Source organism: Limanda limanda, chromosome 6 (genome assembly GCF_963576545.1).
Source record: "Limanda limanda chromosome 6, fLimLim1.1, whole genome shotgun sequence".
In the NCBI taxonomy this organism is placed as follows: domain Eukaryota; kingdom Metazoa; phylum Chordata; class Actinopteri; order Pleuronectiformes; family Pleuronectidae; genus Limanda; species Limanda limanda.
This window is the reverse complement of record NC_083641.1, coordinates 21,406,588-21,425,506: the sequence shown is the minus strand read 5'-3', so window position 1 is coordinate 21,425,506 and position 18,919 is coordinate 21,406,588. Positions and strand designations below refer to the sequence as shown.

Genomic DNA, 18,919 nt, shown 5'->3' with positions numbered 1-18,919 from the left:
CCAGCTCCTAACCACTACACACCGGGACTTGCACACCCACACATTAATAAACAAATCCTGTCTGACTGTCATTCAAGTCAATTAATGGGTTTTGGGCTGAGAATTAAATGTGCCGCTGCAGATCAACCCACACAGTGAAATAACAGTATTTGCTACAGAAAAACATTTAAGATTTTTAATGAAGAACCAGTTTACAGAGCAGCTGTTGTTTTCCTTTGCAAAAAAGGAATTTTCTTTTCTTTTGTAAATTCATTGTTAGGTATATTCAGTGTCAGAATTTACTCCTAAAGCTTCACAGTTTCCTCAGCCGATTCCAAGCAGGACTGATCGCTTCTTCTACGCTTCTCTCTCAATCAAAACAAACGCTCACAGAACATCCACCTTCACTGCGAGCTGTCGTTTCTTCTTGTTAAAGACGGCAGACGCAGTGTCTTCATTCACAGCAACTGGAAAGTCCACGAGCAAATAGCAAACATCCTCAACTTCCAATAACACGTCTTCCTGCAGAAGAAAATACAATCAGCACTTCACAACAGCAGGAACAGGCCAGTTGTGTATTTTTAATGACATCCAACTAGGCTCTGACACACACCGGATTCTGAAGGGGTTCATTATAAAGTTGTACAGGGGAGTGTGTTACCGCTCACCTTGGAAATCCTCAGCTGGCAATCTGACATGGAGCGAACCTTTGGCAGCTCCACTGTCAGCTCCACGCTGCGAGGAACCCCCGCTGGATCAGTTTTCACCTCCAGTCGGTGCTTTGGCTTCTGAGGCTGCACAGAAGTGCTGGAGATGACCTGGATGAGATCCTTCTTTTTGTTCTCCGCGGGTTTGCAGATAATTTGGGCAGTCGGCTCGTCGTCCTGTTGCCCCGAGCGCAGGGAGGCGATCTGCTGCAGGAGGGAAGCCGGGGTTTGACTGGCTGTAAAAAAAAACAAAAGAGTGCTCAGGATTATTAGAAACAGTGCTGCAGGGTAAAACATGATGCCCCTGCAGCAGTAACAGAAGACAGTAACAAGATATAAATGAGGGTGTGAGAGTTATTGCTCTACCTGTGTCGGGTTGTTTGGAGGTGTTGGTGGGCCACTGCTGAAATCCAAGGCGGCGGTTCAGGTCACCTTGACTACTTTGTGGGCTACATGTGATGACAGTGTACTGCTGAGATAACCTCAACCCATGCTGCTGCTGGGCAAAGGTCAGGGCCAGTGTATACAAATCGGATTTGTCCTTCTTATCTGTTTCCAGCACTGCAGGGTTTAAGGCCACATCCAACACAGTGTACACGTCTGAGGAGGAAAAAACATCCAATTCATCAGCAACAGTAGTTTTCTTATTTACATCATGAAACACGTGATCCAATTCTTTAGCTGGTGCTGCATCTTTCACCTGGACTTTCACTTGTGCCTGTTTCCAGTTTTCCTGAACATAGAGGTAATGGCTGGCTGGCATCCTGAGGCGCCGGCACACGTTTCCAGCTGCATATGTTGAGATACAATAACCCCTTGTTGGGCTCCTGTGGAGGACAAAGATTTGCTGTCTGTAAGAAACCTGATCTCTAACCTCTAACAGGATACAGGTATGACAGCCTCACTGTGTGTGGTGAAAGTCAAATGTTTTGTATTTTAAGGGTCGGCGGTTGAGCTGGAAGGAATAATTAAGTGGACAGAGAGAATATTAAATGGAAACAACTGTAATAATATTAAATTTCACTCCAATGTTCAAGTAAAAAAAAATGCTAAAGAATTTACAGGGTCTAGTGTCTGGTTTTCTTTGCCTCTAATGAAGAGAGAGGCTTTGAGAGTATGTGATGATTGTTCCTTTTTACTGACCAAATAATATATAGATCTATCAACTGTAGATCCATAGGAGTCATGATATGAGGACTTACAAAGATACTCGATTGGCCTTAGGTTTGGTTTTTGTATTTATATAGCGCCTTTCTAGTCTTGATGACCACTCAAAGCTCTTTACAGTACAGTCATACATTCACCCATTCACACACACATTCACACAGTGCATCTATTAGCAGCACTTTGTTGTTCTATGAGGGCCAATTCAGGGTTCAGCATCTTGACCAAGGACACTTCGGCATGCAGATGGGGAAGACTGGGTATCGAACTGCCGACCTTCAGGTTGGAGGACCACCGCTCTACCCCTCAGCCACAGCCGCCCACCTTTGTCACTTTGGACACCTTAACTACACAATTATAACACATTCTGGTGCCTATAGTAACTGGCACACTTCAGGGATGAACCTGGGACATGAGGTGTTTCGGGTCTCTGATGACACACTGAGTGACCAGCCCTTGACTTGTGTCCAAGTGGTGGTCATGTCCACGGATCCCCCCTCTGGATCCATATATCAATAATAATTTACTTTGTGCCTTATCTTAAATGGCGTTTAAAATGTTTTATTAAAAAAAAACACAATAAAGGTCCTGAAGTTCCTCATGAGGCCACAGAATCTGGTGGGTCCAGGCATAGATTTATATAAAGGCTAGATGTCTCGTCCGCGTTGCCGGCCAACGGAGCCGGACGTCACCACATGGCGGCCATCTTGCCAGAGGTTGCTCGCTCACCCATAACATTGTGTTGATAGTGGTAAATAACCATATCTTGCTAAATTTTCAACCGATTTTGAAACGGTCTTGTTTGTTATAAACGTCAGAGATGTAGTTATGACACTGCAAATTTTTTTTAGAAAATAACATAATTATTCATAAGTACACAGTGTCATATCTACATCTCTGAAGTTTATAACAAACCAGACCGTTTCAAAAATCGGTTGAAAATTTAGCAAGTTCTGGTTGTTTACCACTACCAACACAATGTTATGGGTGAGCGAGCAACCTCAGGCAAGATGGCCGCCACGTGGTGACGGCTCCGTCGAACGAGACATCTAGTCTTTATATATATCAATGGTCATATCCACCGTTGGATCCGTAATATCAATAATAATTTACTTTGTGCCTCATCTTACCTGGCGATTAAAATGTTTTATTAAAAATAACAAAATAAAGGTCTGGTCAAAGAACAGGAACTTCCTCATGAGGCCATAGAACCTGGTGGGTCCAGGTCTGAGTTTCACACCTGTTCACACCGGGCCCTGATTAACGGGACACACCTGGGCTCTCCCCCGCTCTGACATCACATGTCCGTCGCCAGGAGTAAATGTTTCGTACGAACTTTTTTAAACATCTGTGTGGAAACTCTGAGAAGTTTCCAGTGAACTCACCAGCATCTCAGTGCACAGACACGAGTCGAGCTCCGGGGGGGAGCTGAGCCCGGCGCCCTCCTCCAGCTGGGTGTGGATCAGCTTCCGGTAAGCTGCGGGGTCACTGGTGGACAGCTCGTCCATCATGGACCACAGCTGGGACACCTGCTGCAGGACATCCTTTTTGCAACCGGTCGACGACATCTTTACAGTAAGGGACAAACTCAAGTTGTGGCAGCGGTTGCCCCTGGAGACACTTCCGGTGTCAACAGAAACTGCCACTGATGTGTGAGACCGCTGCCTTTGATGCCACACTGATGAGCCAGCTGCCTTTGTGGTCAGCTGCCTTTGTTGTAACCATATATATATATATATATATATATATATATATATATACAGTCTATGGGTGTAACAAGACGGCAAAGGGAAACTCACAATTTGTTTTCCTTTCCATTGCATATAATTTACAGTTTTATTTATTGTCATAAGTTCACTTTGGCCCAAGTGTTTTCCTTAGGCCTATGACCGGATCTCATAGGCATTTCCAAGGACTCTTAGTTAAATATACTAACATCCATACATTTTTTTAATATAACTTATTGTTACTCCTTCAACTTCAAACTCTTGTTTATGAGTTATGCACTTCTATGGTGTAAAAGCATCAGTGCATATACTAACTAGACAAATAACAAACAGCTGCTGACCTACTACTTTTTAACTTTTCTCTAACTTTATCTAAAGTATTTATATGAATTCAGTTAAAACCCCATAACCCCACCGGCAGCAATATTGATAAACGTTGGCTTATTAAAATAAAGTGAAATGTACTGATATTGAAGCAAACTGTTATTTAGATAAGTTTCCTGCCTGACCAGTAATTTCAAGTACAACTTGAAAATTTTTGTTTTGATGACAGACATTCAAAATGTGTAAATAATCGCCTTATATTTTTAAGGTTAGAGTAATTTGTGAAAATGCAGATCATCATAACTTAATTAAAGCAATACATTTAAGCCTGGTCTTTTGTAATGACATATTGTGTCAGTGATGATAAATTTTAATAATGGAACCTTGAAAAGGGCGACAGAGCTGCAACAACAGACCCAAACAGTAGGTTTAACATGTGTCAAAAATAGCAAAGGTACTGTAGTAAGGACTGGGTTAAAGAGACTTTAATATTAAAAAATCTTTGAAGTTCACAAGGCACGAACATTAATTGGCTAATGATACATTGATAACAGCTTCTCACCATCATCATTTCAGACAGAGGAGTAAAGTCAGAGCAAATTTGAGTTTTTTTGATATAACTCATTGAAAAGAGTCAGTCATTAAGCATCTTGTTCCATTGACATCACTGCCAGGTCCTACAACATTGTTGTACAACGTTTTAACAATAGCTCAACTCCAGGATAAAGGTCATAACACAGAAAGACACAACATTCCCATTGGCTTCAGACACTGGTCACATCACCTGGGCAGTCTTGACATGATTTGTCCAGAGAATGTTTTGTGGATCAGAAAGTACAACTGACTTAGTATTTGTGATATAAAACCCTACAGGCTGACACACCTTGAAATTGTCTCTACTGCGAAAGACCATCCATGCCCCGGATCAATAACAAGTAAATAAATGTCCACAAACTAGTTCAAATCTCCCTGAATATGTCACAAACAAGGCAGATGCGTCCAAACAGCTGTGGCATCTGACAGCTGCCTTTCCGAATCAGTGGCAGTTTCTCTTGCCACCGGAAGTGCCTCTACGAGCTGCCGCTGCCACGATTTGAGTTTGCTGTCTCCATTTTTAAAGGTAGATGTTAGATCTCCAAACACTGTGGAGGTAGCAGGTATGGAAACAAACAGATAAATATACATAAGTGGCTGGAAGTTAAATATTATAGAGCATTAGCAAACATGTAACAAGCTACATCTAGCTACTACTTTCTAAGGTTGTGTGTTGCTATGGAGACGAGATGGTGTATACAGGAAGTGATCTGCGGATGTCACCTAGCGGTCAAAGGGAGAACTGCAGCTCAAAACACATCAATGACACAACACAGTTGAGTAATAGGCTTAATTTATATATATAGTACATGAAAAATACAACGTAAAAATGCATGTTGAAGTGTCCACTCTGTCTCTACGTGTACATCATGTCACAGACACTTAAAGTATAAATGTGAACTGCAATTTTTTTCCCAGTGTGTCAAACAGTAATATCAGCAGCAGCCTTCGTGCACCAGGAGCTCTCCTCAGTAATCCTGCGAAGACAAACAGTCATTGTTAGCAGTCAGTGTTAAAATAAACAGTAATTATATTCCATTGTGAAGTTTCAAACATTCAATCTCAACTGCTGAGGATAGAAACATCAGGATAATGGATATGTGTGAAATTACAGAGCTCTCTGCTGTTTCTGCAGTGGTGTAATGTCTTCTTTTATTTGTGTAAAAATGGGGATTTGAAAATACTCCATTAGATCAACCCTGTATTCCTAAAGGGCTTTAAAGCACTGAAACAGAAACAGTATCAGCAAAATGTAGCATCGAAATTAAATTAGATTGGTTATTGGATTGTCTCTTTTGCTGAGGCATCACATACTGTGTGAGCGACATGTTAATGTCAGTGTCAATCTTCTTTACACACTTGGGTCCTCAAGTGTGCAGCCTCATAGATTGACATTGTTTTGATATTTGATAAATCCAAATTTCCCTTATTTTCATGGAAATATGCCAAACTTTAGCTTGATCAATCTTCTTAAATGGGATGATTTCCTGCTTTTGTTTCTCTTATATAGTAAATTGGAGTGTTGTGGTGACATAACTAATTCAAGACATCACCTTAGTGTTCTGGGAATAAGAACACATAAAAATAATAAGGAATAATCATAGAAAAATGCATTGATAACAGAAGTAGTTGTAAGTGGCAGACAAAGCCTTATGAAATAATAAAGTACATTGTATGCATGTAATGTAAATATCATTCTCTGTGATGTTGTGAAGTGAATGTAACAAATAGCCTCAAATTCCACTCAGGTACACTAACAGTACTGTTCAGATTATTGATTTCTACGACAGAAATTCTTAAAATTCTCTTCACCTCAATCATGTTGTAGATCCATCCCAAGAATTCCGCCACTTTGGTGTAAACTCCCGGATGGTTGGGCTCAGCACATCCTGTCCCCCAGCTGACGACCCCTACCAGCCTCCACACATTTCCATCCTGGCAAACCAAGGGGCCCCCGCTGTCCCCCTAGTGAGGTAAACACACACTGTTCATTATAGACGCACCTAGTTTTCAGCATGTCGACCATTCCATTGTCAGCCAATCAGAAAAGAGGATGCATCTTCATTTCTGCAGGGTCGTGTTCAAAACATACATCTGACCTGACATGCATCCACTTTTCCCTCTGTGTATCCGGCACACAGCATCCGTGACGTGATCTCTCCATTGTACATGCAGGAGCTGTTACACTTCTTTGTGCTAATTATCGGAACGGGTGCCTCTTTTAGGGTGTCGGGTGAGTGAACTGAGAGAGAAAAGACATATTCAAGGCTCCTCTGTCAATACAGTTAGACGAGCAGTTGCAAATTTGACTTGGAGCGCTGCAGCAGCATCTTACCTCCGTCAGGTTGTGTGTATCCCCATCCGGAAATCCAGCACTGCGTACCTCCTGGAAGATCATAGTCGTACTGAGGCAAGCAGACCGGCCGGATTGTATCTTGTTAAAAGAGGGAAAATGTATATATGTTTAGCCTTTTTTTATAGAAATTCCTCCAACAGAATAACTTGTTATTTCCGTCACATTCTTTCTCCAAGGCCGTTGTTTCAGGCTGTTTCAGAGATATCCACTCGTGCTTTATCTCCTGATGTGTATTCGTCTTGCGTTGGGCTCCCTCAAGTTTACCTTGTTCTCTGAATTCTGAAGTCAGGTTCACAAGTCAAGTTTAAGTAGGGCCCTTAAGTCCCCCTTCACTCAGAAATGTGTTTGCTTATGGCTGCGTCCTCTGGAAGTCTGAGCTTCACCGTGCAGGATGATGTATGTGCAGAGTTTGACACGAGAACACTGTTTTTCACATTCATCCGCTGAGAGGGGAATGTTTCTCAGAGCTCACCGGAAATCTCAGTTTAAGACGTGTACAAACAAGAATGATTCATGACATGGAAGCTGATCGCGGTCCAGTGTGTAACTCTCAGTTGTGTGATGTGGAAACAGGAAACCTCCACTCCGCATACACTCAGAGACTTTAAACAGGAGACATCACCCAAATGAAAATGATTTTAGCACATTTAAAGATACTGGATTTCACAGAGGGAGAAATAGATTTGATTTTAAGATGATGTTTTTTTTACGGGAACATCATCTTATTAGAGCAAAATGACTCCTCGAGCAGGATAGTTACTTTAACATGTCTGCAGGGAATCATTAAATTTCACTGAGATTGTATGCCTAGATTTGAATTTATATAAAGATTCAGGTTTATTAGATTGTGTAGAGAGGGATTTGTGATGTGAATTCCTTTATCCGTTTGATTCATAATTTATATCATTGTCTCATTAATGTCACAGAGGATAATAAACCCTGCACCTGCGGCAATGATCAGGAATTACCTCCGTGGAGGAGATTATGTTCTCACCTGTGTTTGTCTGTTAGTTTTCCGGATTACACAAAAACTACTGGACGCCTGATTACCACAGAACTTGGTGGAAGGATCTGGGTTAGGAAGTAAACCATTGCAATCTTGGTGCAGATCCAGATGATTTTTTTTTTTTTTACATTTTCACTTATTTCACAGGGAATAATTAATGGTTCTTGTTAGGGAAAACAATCTGTGTGTTTGCAATTTAGTGCAGCTTGATTGAATTTGAAGGAACTTGTTGTAGTTTTATATAGCAACTTTACTAACTTTATTATACTGAAAACGGTATTGGAAGGTATATAAAAAGGTATTGGTTAGGCCTATGACTGTAAAGTTGTAAACAGAGACCATAGTATGGAGATTGTTTTTAGTACTCGTCTGTTTTGCAGCGCTGTGATCTCAAGTCATTTGTTGTGTGCAAATCTTGTGAGGAGGTTCTCGCACTGACCTGAGAAATTCAGCGGCGTCCGCAGTTTCATCAGAGCTATGTCACTGTCGTGGCTCCTGTGGTTGTAGTTCTTGTTGTAGATGATCTTCTCCACGGCGTATCCTGTGTGCTGGGGCATTTTAGCCGAGCTGCGCGTGACAATGCCGGCATACACCACCCAGCTGGAGACCTGAGGCAGCCTGTAGCTGCCATTTGACAACAGAGAAGCGGAGGCAGATACTGATAAGAGAGAACTGTCATGGGTTCAGTGGGATGTTAATGACGGATTGTTCCCGCTCACAGATGCTGCACCTCTGACCTTTAGTGCTCATAAAGCCTGAAGTCTTACTTGTGCACACAATGGGCGGCTGTGACTACCCATTGACTGGTGATGATAGAGCCTCCACAGGTGTGACGGTTGCTGTTGTAGAGGCTGACCTGCCACGGCCACCTGCCCAGCGTTGCCTCGACTCCCCCAATTATCCTGGGCAGCTTTGCTCGTGTCCCGCACTCTGAACGGAGATCCATTTATCAAAAAGAAAAAGTGAGATTGGTCAGAAAGTGCCGCAGCAAGTGGCATCAATCACTTTCTCTGCCACTGATATGAGACTTGTAAGAACTAGAGGGCTTTGTGTTATCTGCAAAGTCAAACAAAAAGTTAAGTTTAATTCGCTCACCAAAACATTGCAAGGCGATAACCTTCCCTGTGACACAGCTCCCCCTAAATGGAAATGAATTGGGTAACTAATGATGCATAATTAATGTATTAGTAGCCACAGTTTTCTCTGCATCATTATAAGGAGATGTCGTGGGACAGATTGCTTTACCTGAATTGCCACATATTCTCCAGGCTGCTCTTGTGCTCCGAGGTAATTTGTATAAAGCCATCCGTATAGTTTGGCCCGATGTCTGTCAGGTTCACTCCTTTATGCTTGGTCAGTCTGGTAACAGAAGAGAAATGCAGAATGGGTGGAAGTGAATATTAAGATAATTCAGACTCACAAGATGTGAAGCAAGATTGCAAATGAGGAATTAGCAGATCCTAAATAAGCAGAGCCTTCAGCCTTGACAAAGCAGACTAATATTAAATTAAAAGATAGCGGGTGAGTGGGAGCTCAGGTCTCAGTCGGTGCTGAGGTGGTGGGTGATTCTGTCAGGGGTGCAAACCTCAGATAACCCAGCTGTCTGCAGACCAGCGTTCCCAGCGAAGAGTTCCACCGCTCGTAACACACGGGCAGCCAGGTGGGCAGCTTCCCCAGCTGGATCTCCAGGAGGGAGTTCTCCGGGCTGATTCTGTAAAACACTGAACCTGATTGATTGAAAATCCCTCCAGAGACAAGCTCTCAGTCAACAATAATGAACAAGCCGCTTCTATGAGTGGGAAATGATTTCGAGAAAAACCTGACCATCTATGCTAATGTAGTCAACACAAACACATCATTATGTGTGATGTTTTAGTGTCAGTCAATGGGCATCTCTCAAGGGTGAACAAAAGGCAACAAGAAGCAGCTAATGAATGTTAATTTTGATACTGTTCAACTGAAAATCACTTCGGAGGTGAACCGTGATGCAGATGGATGACTCGCATAACAATAAGCTCAGCAACCACACAACCCTGCGCTGTTTGCTTATTCATAAACAATAAAGTAAATACCTGACACCAACAAACACCAAACAGAGGGAGGAACACAGACCTTTCCTGGGGTCGGAGATGGAAATGTCCTCTGTCACGTTGCAGAAAGTCGTCTCCTTTGTGTCCCCGAGTCCCACTGCACTTTGGGAGGAGGAAGGCCTCAGCAGGAGTTTGACTTTATATAGAAAATATATAGTAAGTCGGTTGTTTAATGTGCAGCAGAAACATTTTCATTGTTTCTAAAGTTTAGCAACTGAAATGCAGGAAAAGTTTAATCAAGGGCAACATATCTCGTTTGACAATCTCCAGACAATTTTAACTTGATCAGTATTGGTACAAAGAGAAGTCAAGTAACTTTACTCTTATATGTACAGAAAGGGATTGGTCCTTAATGATTCAAACAACATGTTCCATAAAAAATTTTGCCGGGAAAAAACGGGAATAATTAATCATTTTAAACATTTAAATATATCAGCCAATATTGCATATGTCAAGGTTTTGACAAATAAGACATTTTAATACAGAAATGCTAACAGTATGATTGGAATCGATTATATTTTGGCTGCCATGAGGCTAAAAATCTAAATTTGGCCAATTATCGAGCAGATTAGTTGACAGATATTTCTTAAATGGGTCAATTAACTCAACATTTGATGGTTTAACGTCCCAAAGAGAAGAAAATACTTTTCGTTGTCTTACATTAAGATATTACGAATTTCTGGACTGTTTTCAGTTTTTTACTATGTTCTATAGACCAAAGGAATGATTGATCAGCCGAGGGAATAATTGGCAGATAATTCAGTGATGAAAATAATTAGCTGTGGCTCTCCATCAAATTTATAAAACTTTCAAATCATCATCGAAGGAATCCAGGATCAGTCAAGCTCTTCTGTGAAGTGGAGCTTGAGTCGCTGTAATTGGGACGTTTTACACATTAATGCTCGGTTACTTGTAACTGAAAAGCTTGTTTTAACGATTCTCGCTCCGAGAGAGTGACTCACCTAGAAACCAGACACCTACAGCTAAACCTCCCAGGAGCCCAACTGCACACAGCGCTGCCAGCAGCCTCACCAGCCTGTGAGCTGAAGCGACAGTTAAGACCCCAGTTAACCACCTTTGATCCCAGATATGAGCTGAGAGGAATGATTAAATGTCACACTATGCACCTAGAGATGTAAATTAATAAACCATCGTCTGTACATGCAACACTTAAGGGATGAAATGTTATTCTACACAGTGATTTAATTTATATTTATAAGAAAAATGCTTCTCTACCAGACTTCCTCTAACTCCACTGCGGATTCAGTCTGTTTTATTTATTCAGGCGTATTCTTCACATTTAGTTGCTTTGACAGCTCTGATGTGTGTGTCATTTATTGGTTTTTGTGTCTCTAATGAAGCAGTATTGCTGCTGAAGTCGGAGGTTTGATGCACATTAAGTTGTGCACCGCCGGCTCTTACCGTGAGTCGTAGAATGAATCCCTTTTAACCAGCCCTGCACTCTTTTGGTCCCTGCGACTCCTGCGGTTTTCTCCAGGTGAAAAGGATGACTGACGGCCGTCGGGTTCTCGATCACTGATAATGTGTCTCCATCAAGACTCTAGAAGAACGACAGCAGGCACGTCATACCTCATTTACAGCTTGCCCCCAGTTTGATAAAGTTTCAGGGAAGTTTTCTTCTTGCAACAAATACGACCTAGAGACCATCTGCTCCTCAACAACTTTGCACCTGTCAGGCTCTGTCAGGTTTAATTAGGAGCGCCGTAATCCTGGATATGAGCTGCCACTGACCAGTCCAGATGGATGGAGCTCTAGCTGTTTACAGGTGTGTGTGTGTGTGTGTGTGTGTGCGTGTGTGTGAAGCTGAAGCATTAATATTCATGCTTGTCTTAAAATCAGGTTTAAACACATGTCCTGTTGTCTTCAGAAAGGTTGTATCGTTAGAGTGTGAGTGTATTTTTTTGTTGTTCTCCCTCTCCCTGGAGCATCTGTTTCCATAAACGTATTGAAAGTATGACAGTAGTTATAATGAAGTGCTCCATACTACAGATGTGACAGCGGACTTTGCGTTATGGAATTACAGTACAAAATCTAAATAAACGCTGCAGCATCTGCTCTCTTTCTATTTCCGCAGTATTTGAGTGTAGTGAGACATGTAATTGTGGCTCCTGGAATTAGTGTGTGTGTTGTATGTGGCGCAGGAGCAGTTTAGAGATCCGCTGCAGGTGCACGGTACAGGTCATAAGATGCACATGAATGGTAAAAAATACTAAAACATAAGGAAGGTTGACGGATACAAGTGCGATGCAGGTCTGGAGTGAGTACTACATGTGTAAACAGCAGCTGTTAGCACAAATTGGGAGTGTGCAAGTGAAGCTAACAACCTGAGAAAGGTGGTGTTGTCAGTACGGCTTCCATTAGACAGATGGAGCAAGGTGAAGTGAATATTTTCTCCCTTTTTCTTACCATTTTTTCCCCGCATACAGTCCTGAGGAAAAGGCAGCGGTGTCCGTGCTCATCTGTGGGCCTGCGCCGGAGGTAGAGAGGTCTGTCCCGCTCGCAGTGGACGCACCATTTGCCATTTAACAGAATGCAACTCTGGATTTTCCCTTCACAAAGAGACAATGAGGTCAGCAGTGGTGCAGAGAATGAGGCTGTTGTTTGTCCAGGGGGGTTACGGGGGCCTGTGGAAGCTGAACCGGGTCTTTGTAGGGGGGGAGAATCTCCAGAGATACCTCCAAGCTGACTATTGATAGGGCACCAGGCGGGTTGCTAGGTAACGCTCTTTACCGCTGCCAAAAGATTGTCCATTTTCACCTGAGACGTGTGATTACCTGAGACACTTTGTAGCTTCTGAGAAAAGGTCATTATTGCAGATTGTTGAAAAGTCTCACATCACGTCAATCCCCATCATCTGGAATCCAAAGCCGTTGTCTCTCAACACTCAAGACCTAAATGAAGTCTGTTCTGTCCGCCGGCTCACAGATGACTTTTTCCTCTCTTCACTCTGTTAACCAGCTCACAGTCTCACTGTTATTTGACAATATTGTTTCTCTGTCTCTTCTTTTTTTCCCCAGCTCAGTCAGAGCAGGTGGCTTCAAAATGAAATCATCTAAAAATAGTAGAAAATAATTAACAACTGAGCTGAGGATGACGTGCGATTTCAGCACGGTGAGAAAAGGAGCTCAGTTCATAAGATCAAAACATGTCTTCATTTGATTTCCTGAAAGAGAGATTCATTTTTTTTTAATTTAGAAAAGATATTGCTAATTAGATCCTGGTAGCAACAGGAACATTTGATACAGAGGTCATTGATGATTTTCCCACATGCTAGCTGTCGGATTAGCGAGAGTCCAGGTGAAGAGAACAACTGCCAGAAAGAAAATTCCTCCCTTGTCTCTCTCTCGGGGGGGAATCGGAGAAATGGCCCAGATCTATTTGGCTCATCTAACAGGTGCCATGGAATTATTTGAAAATCAAACACAGAGTAATGAGCATTGCAGCACTGGTGTAAATCGTGTGTGATGGATCAACACCTGAGATTCATATCACCAGGGCTGGGAGGTTAATAATGTTTGATAATTTACTGCCGCAGAGGTAAACAGAGGAGCACTGAGGACAGAGGTGCTGTCAGTCCACAGGGTTTTTAATGGCTCCCTCTTCTGGTGAAATTCTTCTTCGACAGTCGATTAAACAGTGATTTACAGAGCTGCCATTAACTGGACTCACTGTGTTAGGCTTCATTTGAGGAAGATGAATAAAGTTATTTTAATTCAACAATATTTCCCTTTACCCAATCTGTGTTTTATCTTACATGCATCTTTTCTTTATAGTCCCGAATTATCAAATTGGCAACTTGACTTTGTTTTTTAAGTCGGTTTTACCAGGATTTTATGCTGTTTTATTTTGTGCTTCATGATTTAACAAGCCATCCAACAAAAAGACAAACATTTCATTTGGAACCACGCCTCTGAATGAAAATGCATAAAATCCACTTAAGCATTTTACACTCAGCTGCAATTTATTACTGTAGTTTAGCTTAAACTAATGTAGTTTAGTACAACAACCCTGCAGTAAATCCTACCTTTTTATGAAGGTATTGATGTTCAGACTTTGTAACAGGGAAGTGTTGGATTCAGGTATTTTCAGAGCTGTTTGCCGTTGTGCTGTGCTAGTGTGTTGTCATATTTGTGCTGAAATGATTAGTTGAAAATTAAGTTGATCTAAAGAAAGATAATCGCACTTTTGAAAGCTGTCATTTGTCTAATAAACTTTCTAAATGTCTGTCGCCAGCTTCCCAAATAAGATGATATGCACATATGTTCTTTCACTATTACTTAAAACCTTTTATATACTAATATATCTACAGTACAAACGGTCTTTCAGACAAAACAAGCAATTTTAATTTGTCATGGCTTTTGAGAAATTATAACTGTAGATTAAAATATTTTATATATTTCTTTATTATTTTATATGCTCATGATCGCCTGAAATTTTGTGAATATATGTATATATACATATGAGCGGGGAAGACAAAAAAAATGTATATGTATTTGTGTACCAGTACATTACCACACTGAAAAACTGCCTCCCCTGAAATGGTCACGCATTAAAATCAACACCTCGCTGAAGGTCAGCTTTCCGGAAGCACTGTTCTTTAAGATAGCGTCAGACGAAATGGACAAAAATCACTAGATATTGATAATTATCACAATAAATGTCAAGTTTAAAAACAGATTTTTGCTCCAGAGTGAAGGTTATGGTTTAAACTCTCCTGTGACCTCAACAAAGAGAACTCACTTGAATAACTTCAAAAAATCTTATAGTCTGAGGAAGAAGATATGAAATTAAATGTTCCCACACAGTCAAGGCTCCACAAACATCTGAGTCACCTCCCAGGTAACCAGCCCCTTCTTTAGTTTAATAAATGAAGAAATATCTTTGAAACATTACAGCCACTATGTGTTAGACCTTCCTCACCAAGCTCGCTCAATGCATGTTATGCATTTGTTAAATTGATTAAAATGATATTGTGAATGTGTGATAGACTGTCTAACATATCAGTTAATATTATGAGAAACAACCTCAAAATCTATCCCGGCCACTAAACCTATATCAACATCACTAAAGTAAATATATATTCAGTGAGTAACTGCCACATTTTGGCTTATATTCATGTCTTTGATTTGAAATTGAGATTCATGAGTCAACCCCTCTTTGCGAGCACAACGGGGGGGGCGTCGGGTTGTCCCAGACTTCCTGGTGCGGACTGCTTTCATTCATTTATTCATGTAGCACAGTCTGAGGCTCCACTGTGAAGAGGCTGGCTGTAGCTCAGTTTGGAGCTGTATCTGTCTCTGTCTGCTCTGAGGGGGAAACGTTTTCCCTGTTGGCGGTCGGGAGATTTGATCCGCTCCACTCTTATCTGGGCCATTAGTACATGTGCCTCTCTGTCCAGACCCCGAACAACACAGAAGAGGGAAGCTTCTTTTTACCGCTTGGCCAGCATTTGTCTCCACAGCTCTTTGTCGGAGTCCCATCCTGCACCAAGGCATTTAAAAACAGATTTATTGATGTTTTAGGTTGTCATCAGAGTTGTGTTATTGAAGCTGTCGGCCGTGAACTCTCTGCAGAGGCGGCCATTAAAGTTTGGAGAGCCCACAGATGTAGGCAGAGCAAACACACAATGAAATGCAGAGGTGGATGATTTTTGTCTCGTATACTCCCACAGAGCAGTCAGATGAGTTCAAGAACCCCTTCTTGAACACCACCTGTCATGATTCATATGGGTTCCTCTAGGCTGGTTTTAAACTGAATATTAAGGAATTAAAGAAGGAATTGATGGATCGATTGAGAAACATCAACACTGTGTCTAAGTTTCCATTTTACAGGACATTTTGGTAGTTAGCTAATCATTTGACCTTTTGGTTATTGCAGGCAAAGACAAAAGTTTTATCAAGAAACATTTTCTTATCAGTCGATATCGATATTTAAATATTTAAAGACAAATTTATTCGTTGTGGTTTTAAACTCTTTTTTAAAGACGAAGAATGACATATTTCACAAAGAACAATTTAGTGTTATTCTTCATCACTGTGCTGCTATACATAATAAACCTACATATTGGACATTGGTTAAATTGCTGTTGATGAAAATTATATTGCAATGATTATTGATATTGTTTTATTTCCCAGGCCTGTATCAAGCTAACAGTCTTGATGCTGAGCTAAGCTAACCGTCTCCTGGCACATACACAACAGTATTTCTTCTAAATCTCTGCAAGAAAGCAAATAACCTAATAATTATGCTAAATATCAAGCGTGTGCACATACTTGTTAAGGTTTTGTAGCTTTTCTTTATAGGGTTTGAATTCATATGACTTCTACTCATTGTGCTTGTAGCTCAACATTTTTTACTAAGAATTCATTATTATTGGTTTCCTGAGCAGTCATCCTGTTTCAGCTGCTTATTTGGGTTTGTGACTTGTAATAGTGAGAAGGAGCCAATTTTTGAATCTATTTTGGTCCAGTACAGAAATATCTCTAAACATCCTGGTTGGAAATCTTTTTTAAACAAAGCTGGAGGCTAGTTTATTATACAGTATAAATACAATTTACAGGTGCTATATTTAAATATCTAATATTGTAAGATCTGTAGCTTAAAAGTTTGTTTGCGATTGCACTTGTAAGCCGTTCACCAGCAAACCAACCATCCTCACAGATCCACTGTCACACATGACGGGGGGGTTGTTGTGTTGCACAGTAAAAAATGGGATTTGTTCCACTTTGGAGATACGACAGGTTTTATGAAAACTTTTTCTGGCCCAGCTTCAGGTGGTAATAATTTAGCTGTTTGAGGTGTGTCATTACGTCTTCCAGCCGGCATTTATGAGATGTTGATAAGGGAGATTTTTCCATGTGAGGAGAATCTGTTATCGAGCCAGCACTGCAGAAAAAAGCCTCAACAACTGTTTGGTTGGCCTGCCCCAAATGGAGAAGTCAAAGGGTCCGAATCAATAACTGTGCCACATACATCTAAGAGGGCAATACAATAAAAGAAGTCCAATACACAAGACTTTGGGTGAGATTATTATTTTTAAACTCTTGTGTTTTGTAAAAGTTATGGTCTGATTGGACCTTTAACTTTCTCCAGGCATGAAGGAGGTTGTTGTTCGAGTGTTTTCAGTGTCGTGACCCAATCGTCTGCTCAAGAAGTTAAACAAACCCTCTAAAGCTCCAGGTCGTGATTCAGCACAGAGCCCACTGATCTGTATCTACACACACACACACACACACACACACAGCCTGCCAGGTTCTCTCCGTGTGATTCAATAATTGTGTTGCTCTGCTGGCTGCCAGTGAGCTCTGCCTTCCATGGAGCAGTAAATCCTCTGAGCTCCAGACACTCACACCATCTGATCTGCATGTCAGCTGTGGTAGCACACTGCCCTCTTCTGGTCTATTGGGATATTTCAGTTTAGTTTTCTTTGTGACAGCTCAGTGAATTCTGGATGAATTTCGGTGTAAATATACAGAAGTGTCAGGTTCAAGAGTTTGGAGTATGAAATGTATGGTGATTTATTGCTGGTACAGATTTCAGTATTTTGAAGGAACTCTCCTGCGGGACGTGGGGTCACACTTGATAGAAAGAGGAGATGAATTATCTGAGAAAAACAGTTACTGTGCTGGACAACGTGTGTCTATTGTAGTTTCTGACAACTATTTAAATGTGATGTGTTGTTGTGCGGCATATTGTAATTACAGGACAATGGATTTGTGACGGGCCCGAACGAGAGAGCGGCCTTGTCACGGTCTCTAACTGGTATGCAGTGGTGTCTGTATTGGAAGTGGCAGGATGAATAAATAGCTGTCATGTATGTGTTTGTGTCTTGTCTTGTACAGGCTAATGATAGTGAGGGTGGGTAAGAGCAGAGCTGCTCCCCACCAGATGGTGGGTAATGTGGTTTGCTTTAGCTGCCCACCACGCTCGCTCTAATTAAACAGAGGAGATTACATTAACGCCGGCTCCCACTCAATCTGCTCCTCCACTGAGTGTGGCGTTGGACTGAAGCAGAGGTTAGACTGGAGGTGGAGGGGTTACAGAGGTGGGTTGGTTTTTTTTTCTAGGCCTAACATCACATATGAGCTTCAAAGCTATTTACATTTATTCATTATTCTTTTATAATATCTAATTTGGTTGGATAATGTCCGCTGTTGACTTTGAATGTCCTTGAGCAAGGCACTCAACCTCCATTAGATCTAGTTATTACTTCAGTGGTCCACACACGACAGTGGCTCGACCATTAAACTCTCAGACTATGATGCCCCCTAAAGTTATTTCAAACAGTCATAATAAATTGAGCAATGAACAATAAATCTAATTATACACGGGATGTAATTGGACAATAAAAGAGATTATATCATTTAGAATTTACAAATGAATAAATGAAAATCAAATGGTTACTAAACAACTTAATGGATGTGTGACTAATTAATTAATTAATTTGACAATGCATTTTAGCACAAGGAAATTAATACTTGATTTTATAGAGCTTTTTTGTAAAGGAAATCAAACAGGGTTTTCTCTCCTGAAATTGCAGTTTGATAGAATTTATTTATCCCCATTTGCCAACTCTCTTCTCATTTATGCACCTCTGAGTTCTTGTGGCGTTAAAACTTTTTTGTATGCTGTTATCTTGAAAGTTCTCACATTGGCAATCGCCTGAAAACACCCCCCCCCCCCCACCACCTACTGCTTATTTCACTGATTCCCATCCATTTATGTTTATGACTTTAAATTGAAATCTACTTCTGTAAAGTGTTAGCTCTTAAAGCAAAGATTGAGTTTCTTCCCCTGTTTGATTTCAGAAGTTTTTAGCGACACAAATGATTTGATATTGCACCAGAAAAGCAGTTTGGGTAACTTTAAGTTTGTTTTCCTGTTTATCCCCGTTAGATGACCCTTGGGCTTCCTAAACCCTGAGGCTGAAAACCGCAGTTTCATGTTCTGCT

At 41.1% G+C, this 18,919-nt stretch overlaps 2 protein-coding genes across 2 annotated transcripts; both read right to left on the bottom strand.

Moving 5' to 3' along the window:
- Positions 1–366: 366 nt before the first annotated feature.
- Positions 367–3,418, bottom strand: pih1d2 (PIH1 domain containing 2). Its single transcript, XM_061073798.1, has 5 exons — positions 3,236–3,418; positions 1,387–1,513; positions 1,053–1,286; positions 648–922; positions 367–501 (listed from the first exon to the last, which is right to left on the bottom strand). The coding sequence occupies exons 1-5, from the start codon at positions 3,416–3,418 to the stop codon at positions 367–369; spliced, it is 954 nt and encodes a 317-aa protein (XP_060929781.1).
- Positions 3,419–6,036: 2,618 nt separating this feature from the next.
- tmprss5 (transmembrane serine protease 5) lies at positions 6,037–12,776 on the bottom strand. The gene is made up of 14 exons (XM_061072534.1): positions 12,743–12,776; positions 12,587–12,654; positions 11,370–11,508; positions 10,910–10,990; positions 9,970–10,083; positions 9,443–9,578; positions 9,103–9,216; positions 8,953–8,996; positions 8,625–8,787; positions 8,297–8,481; positions 6,831–6,929; positions 6,595–6,737; positions 6,308–6,460; positions 6,037–6,057 (listed from the first exon to the last, which is right to left on the bottom strand). Exons 1-14 carry the CDS (start codon positions 12,774–12,776, stop codon positions 6,037–6,039), a joined length of 1,494 nt encoding a protein of 497 aa, XP_060928517.1.
- Positions 12,777–18,919: the final 6,143 nt, after the last annotated feature.

Excerpts from the sequence above, each read along its gene's own strand:
- tmprss5 (XM_061072534.1), bottom strand. The coding sequence starts at position 12,776 with ATGACCTTTTCTCAGAAGCTACAAAGTGTCTCAG. Across the intron at positions 8,482-8,624 it reads GCCGCCCATTGTGTGCACAA|CTACAGGCTGCCTCAGGTCT; the intron begins GTAAGACTTCAG and ends GTCAAATGGCAG. Across the intron at positions 6,930-8,296 it reads GACGCCGCTGAATTTCTCAG|ATACAATCCGGCCGGTCTGC; the intron begins GTCAGTGCGAGA and ends TCTTTTAACAAG.
- pih1d2 (XM_061073798.1), bottom strand. The coding sequence starts at position 3,418 with ATGTCGTCGACCGGTTGCAAAAAGGATGTCCTGCAGCAGGTGTCCCAG. Across the intron at positions 1,514-3,235 it reads GTCTGTGCACTGAGATGCTG|GAGCCCAACAAGGGGTTATT; the intron begins GTGAGTTCACTG and ends TGTCCTCCACAG. Across the intron at positions 502-647 it reads GCCAGCTGAGGATTTCCAAG|GAAGACGTGTTATTGGAAGT; the intron begins GTGAGCGGTAAC and ends TTTCTTCTGCAG.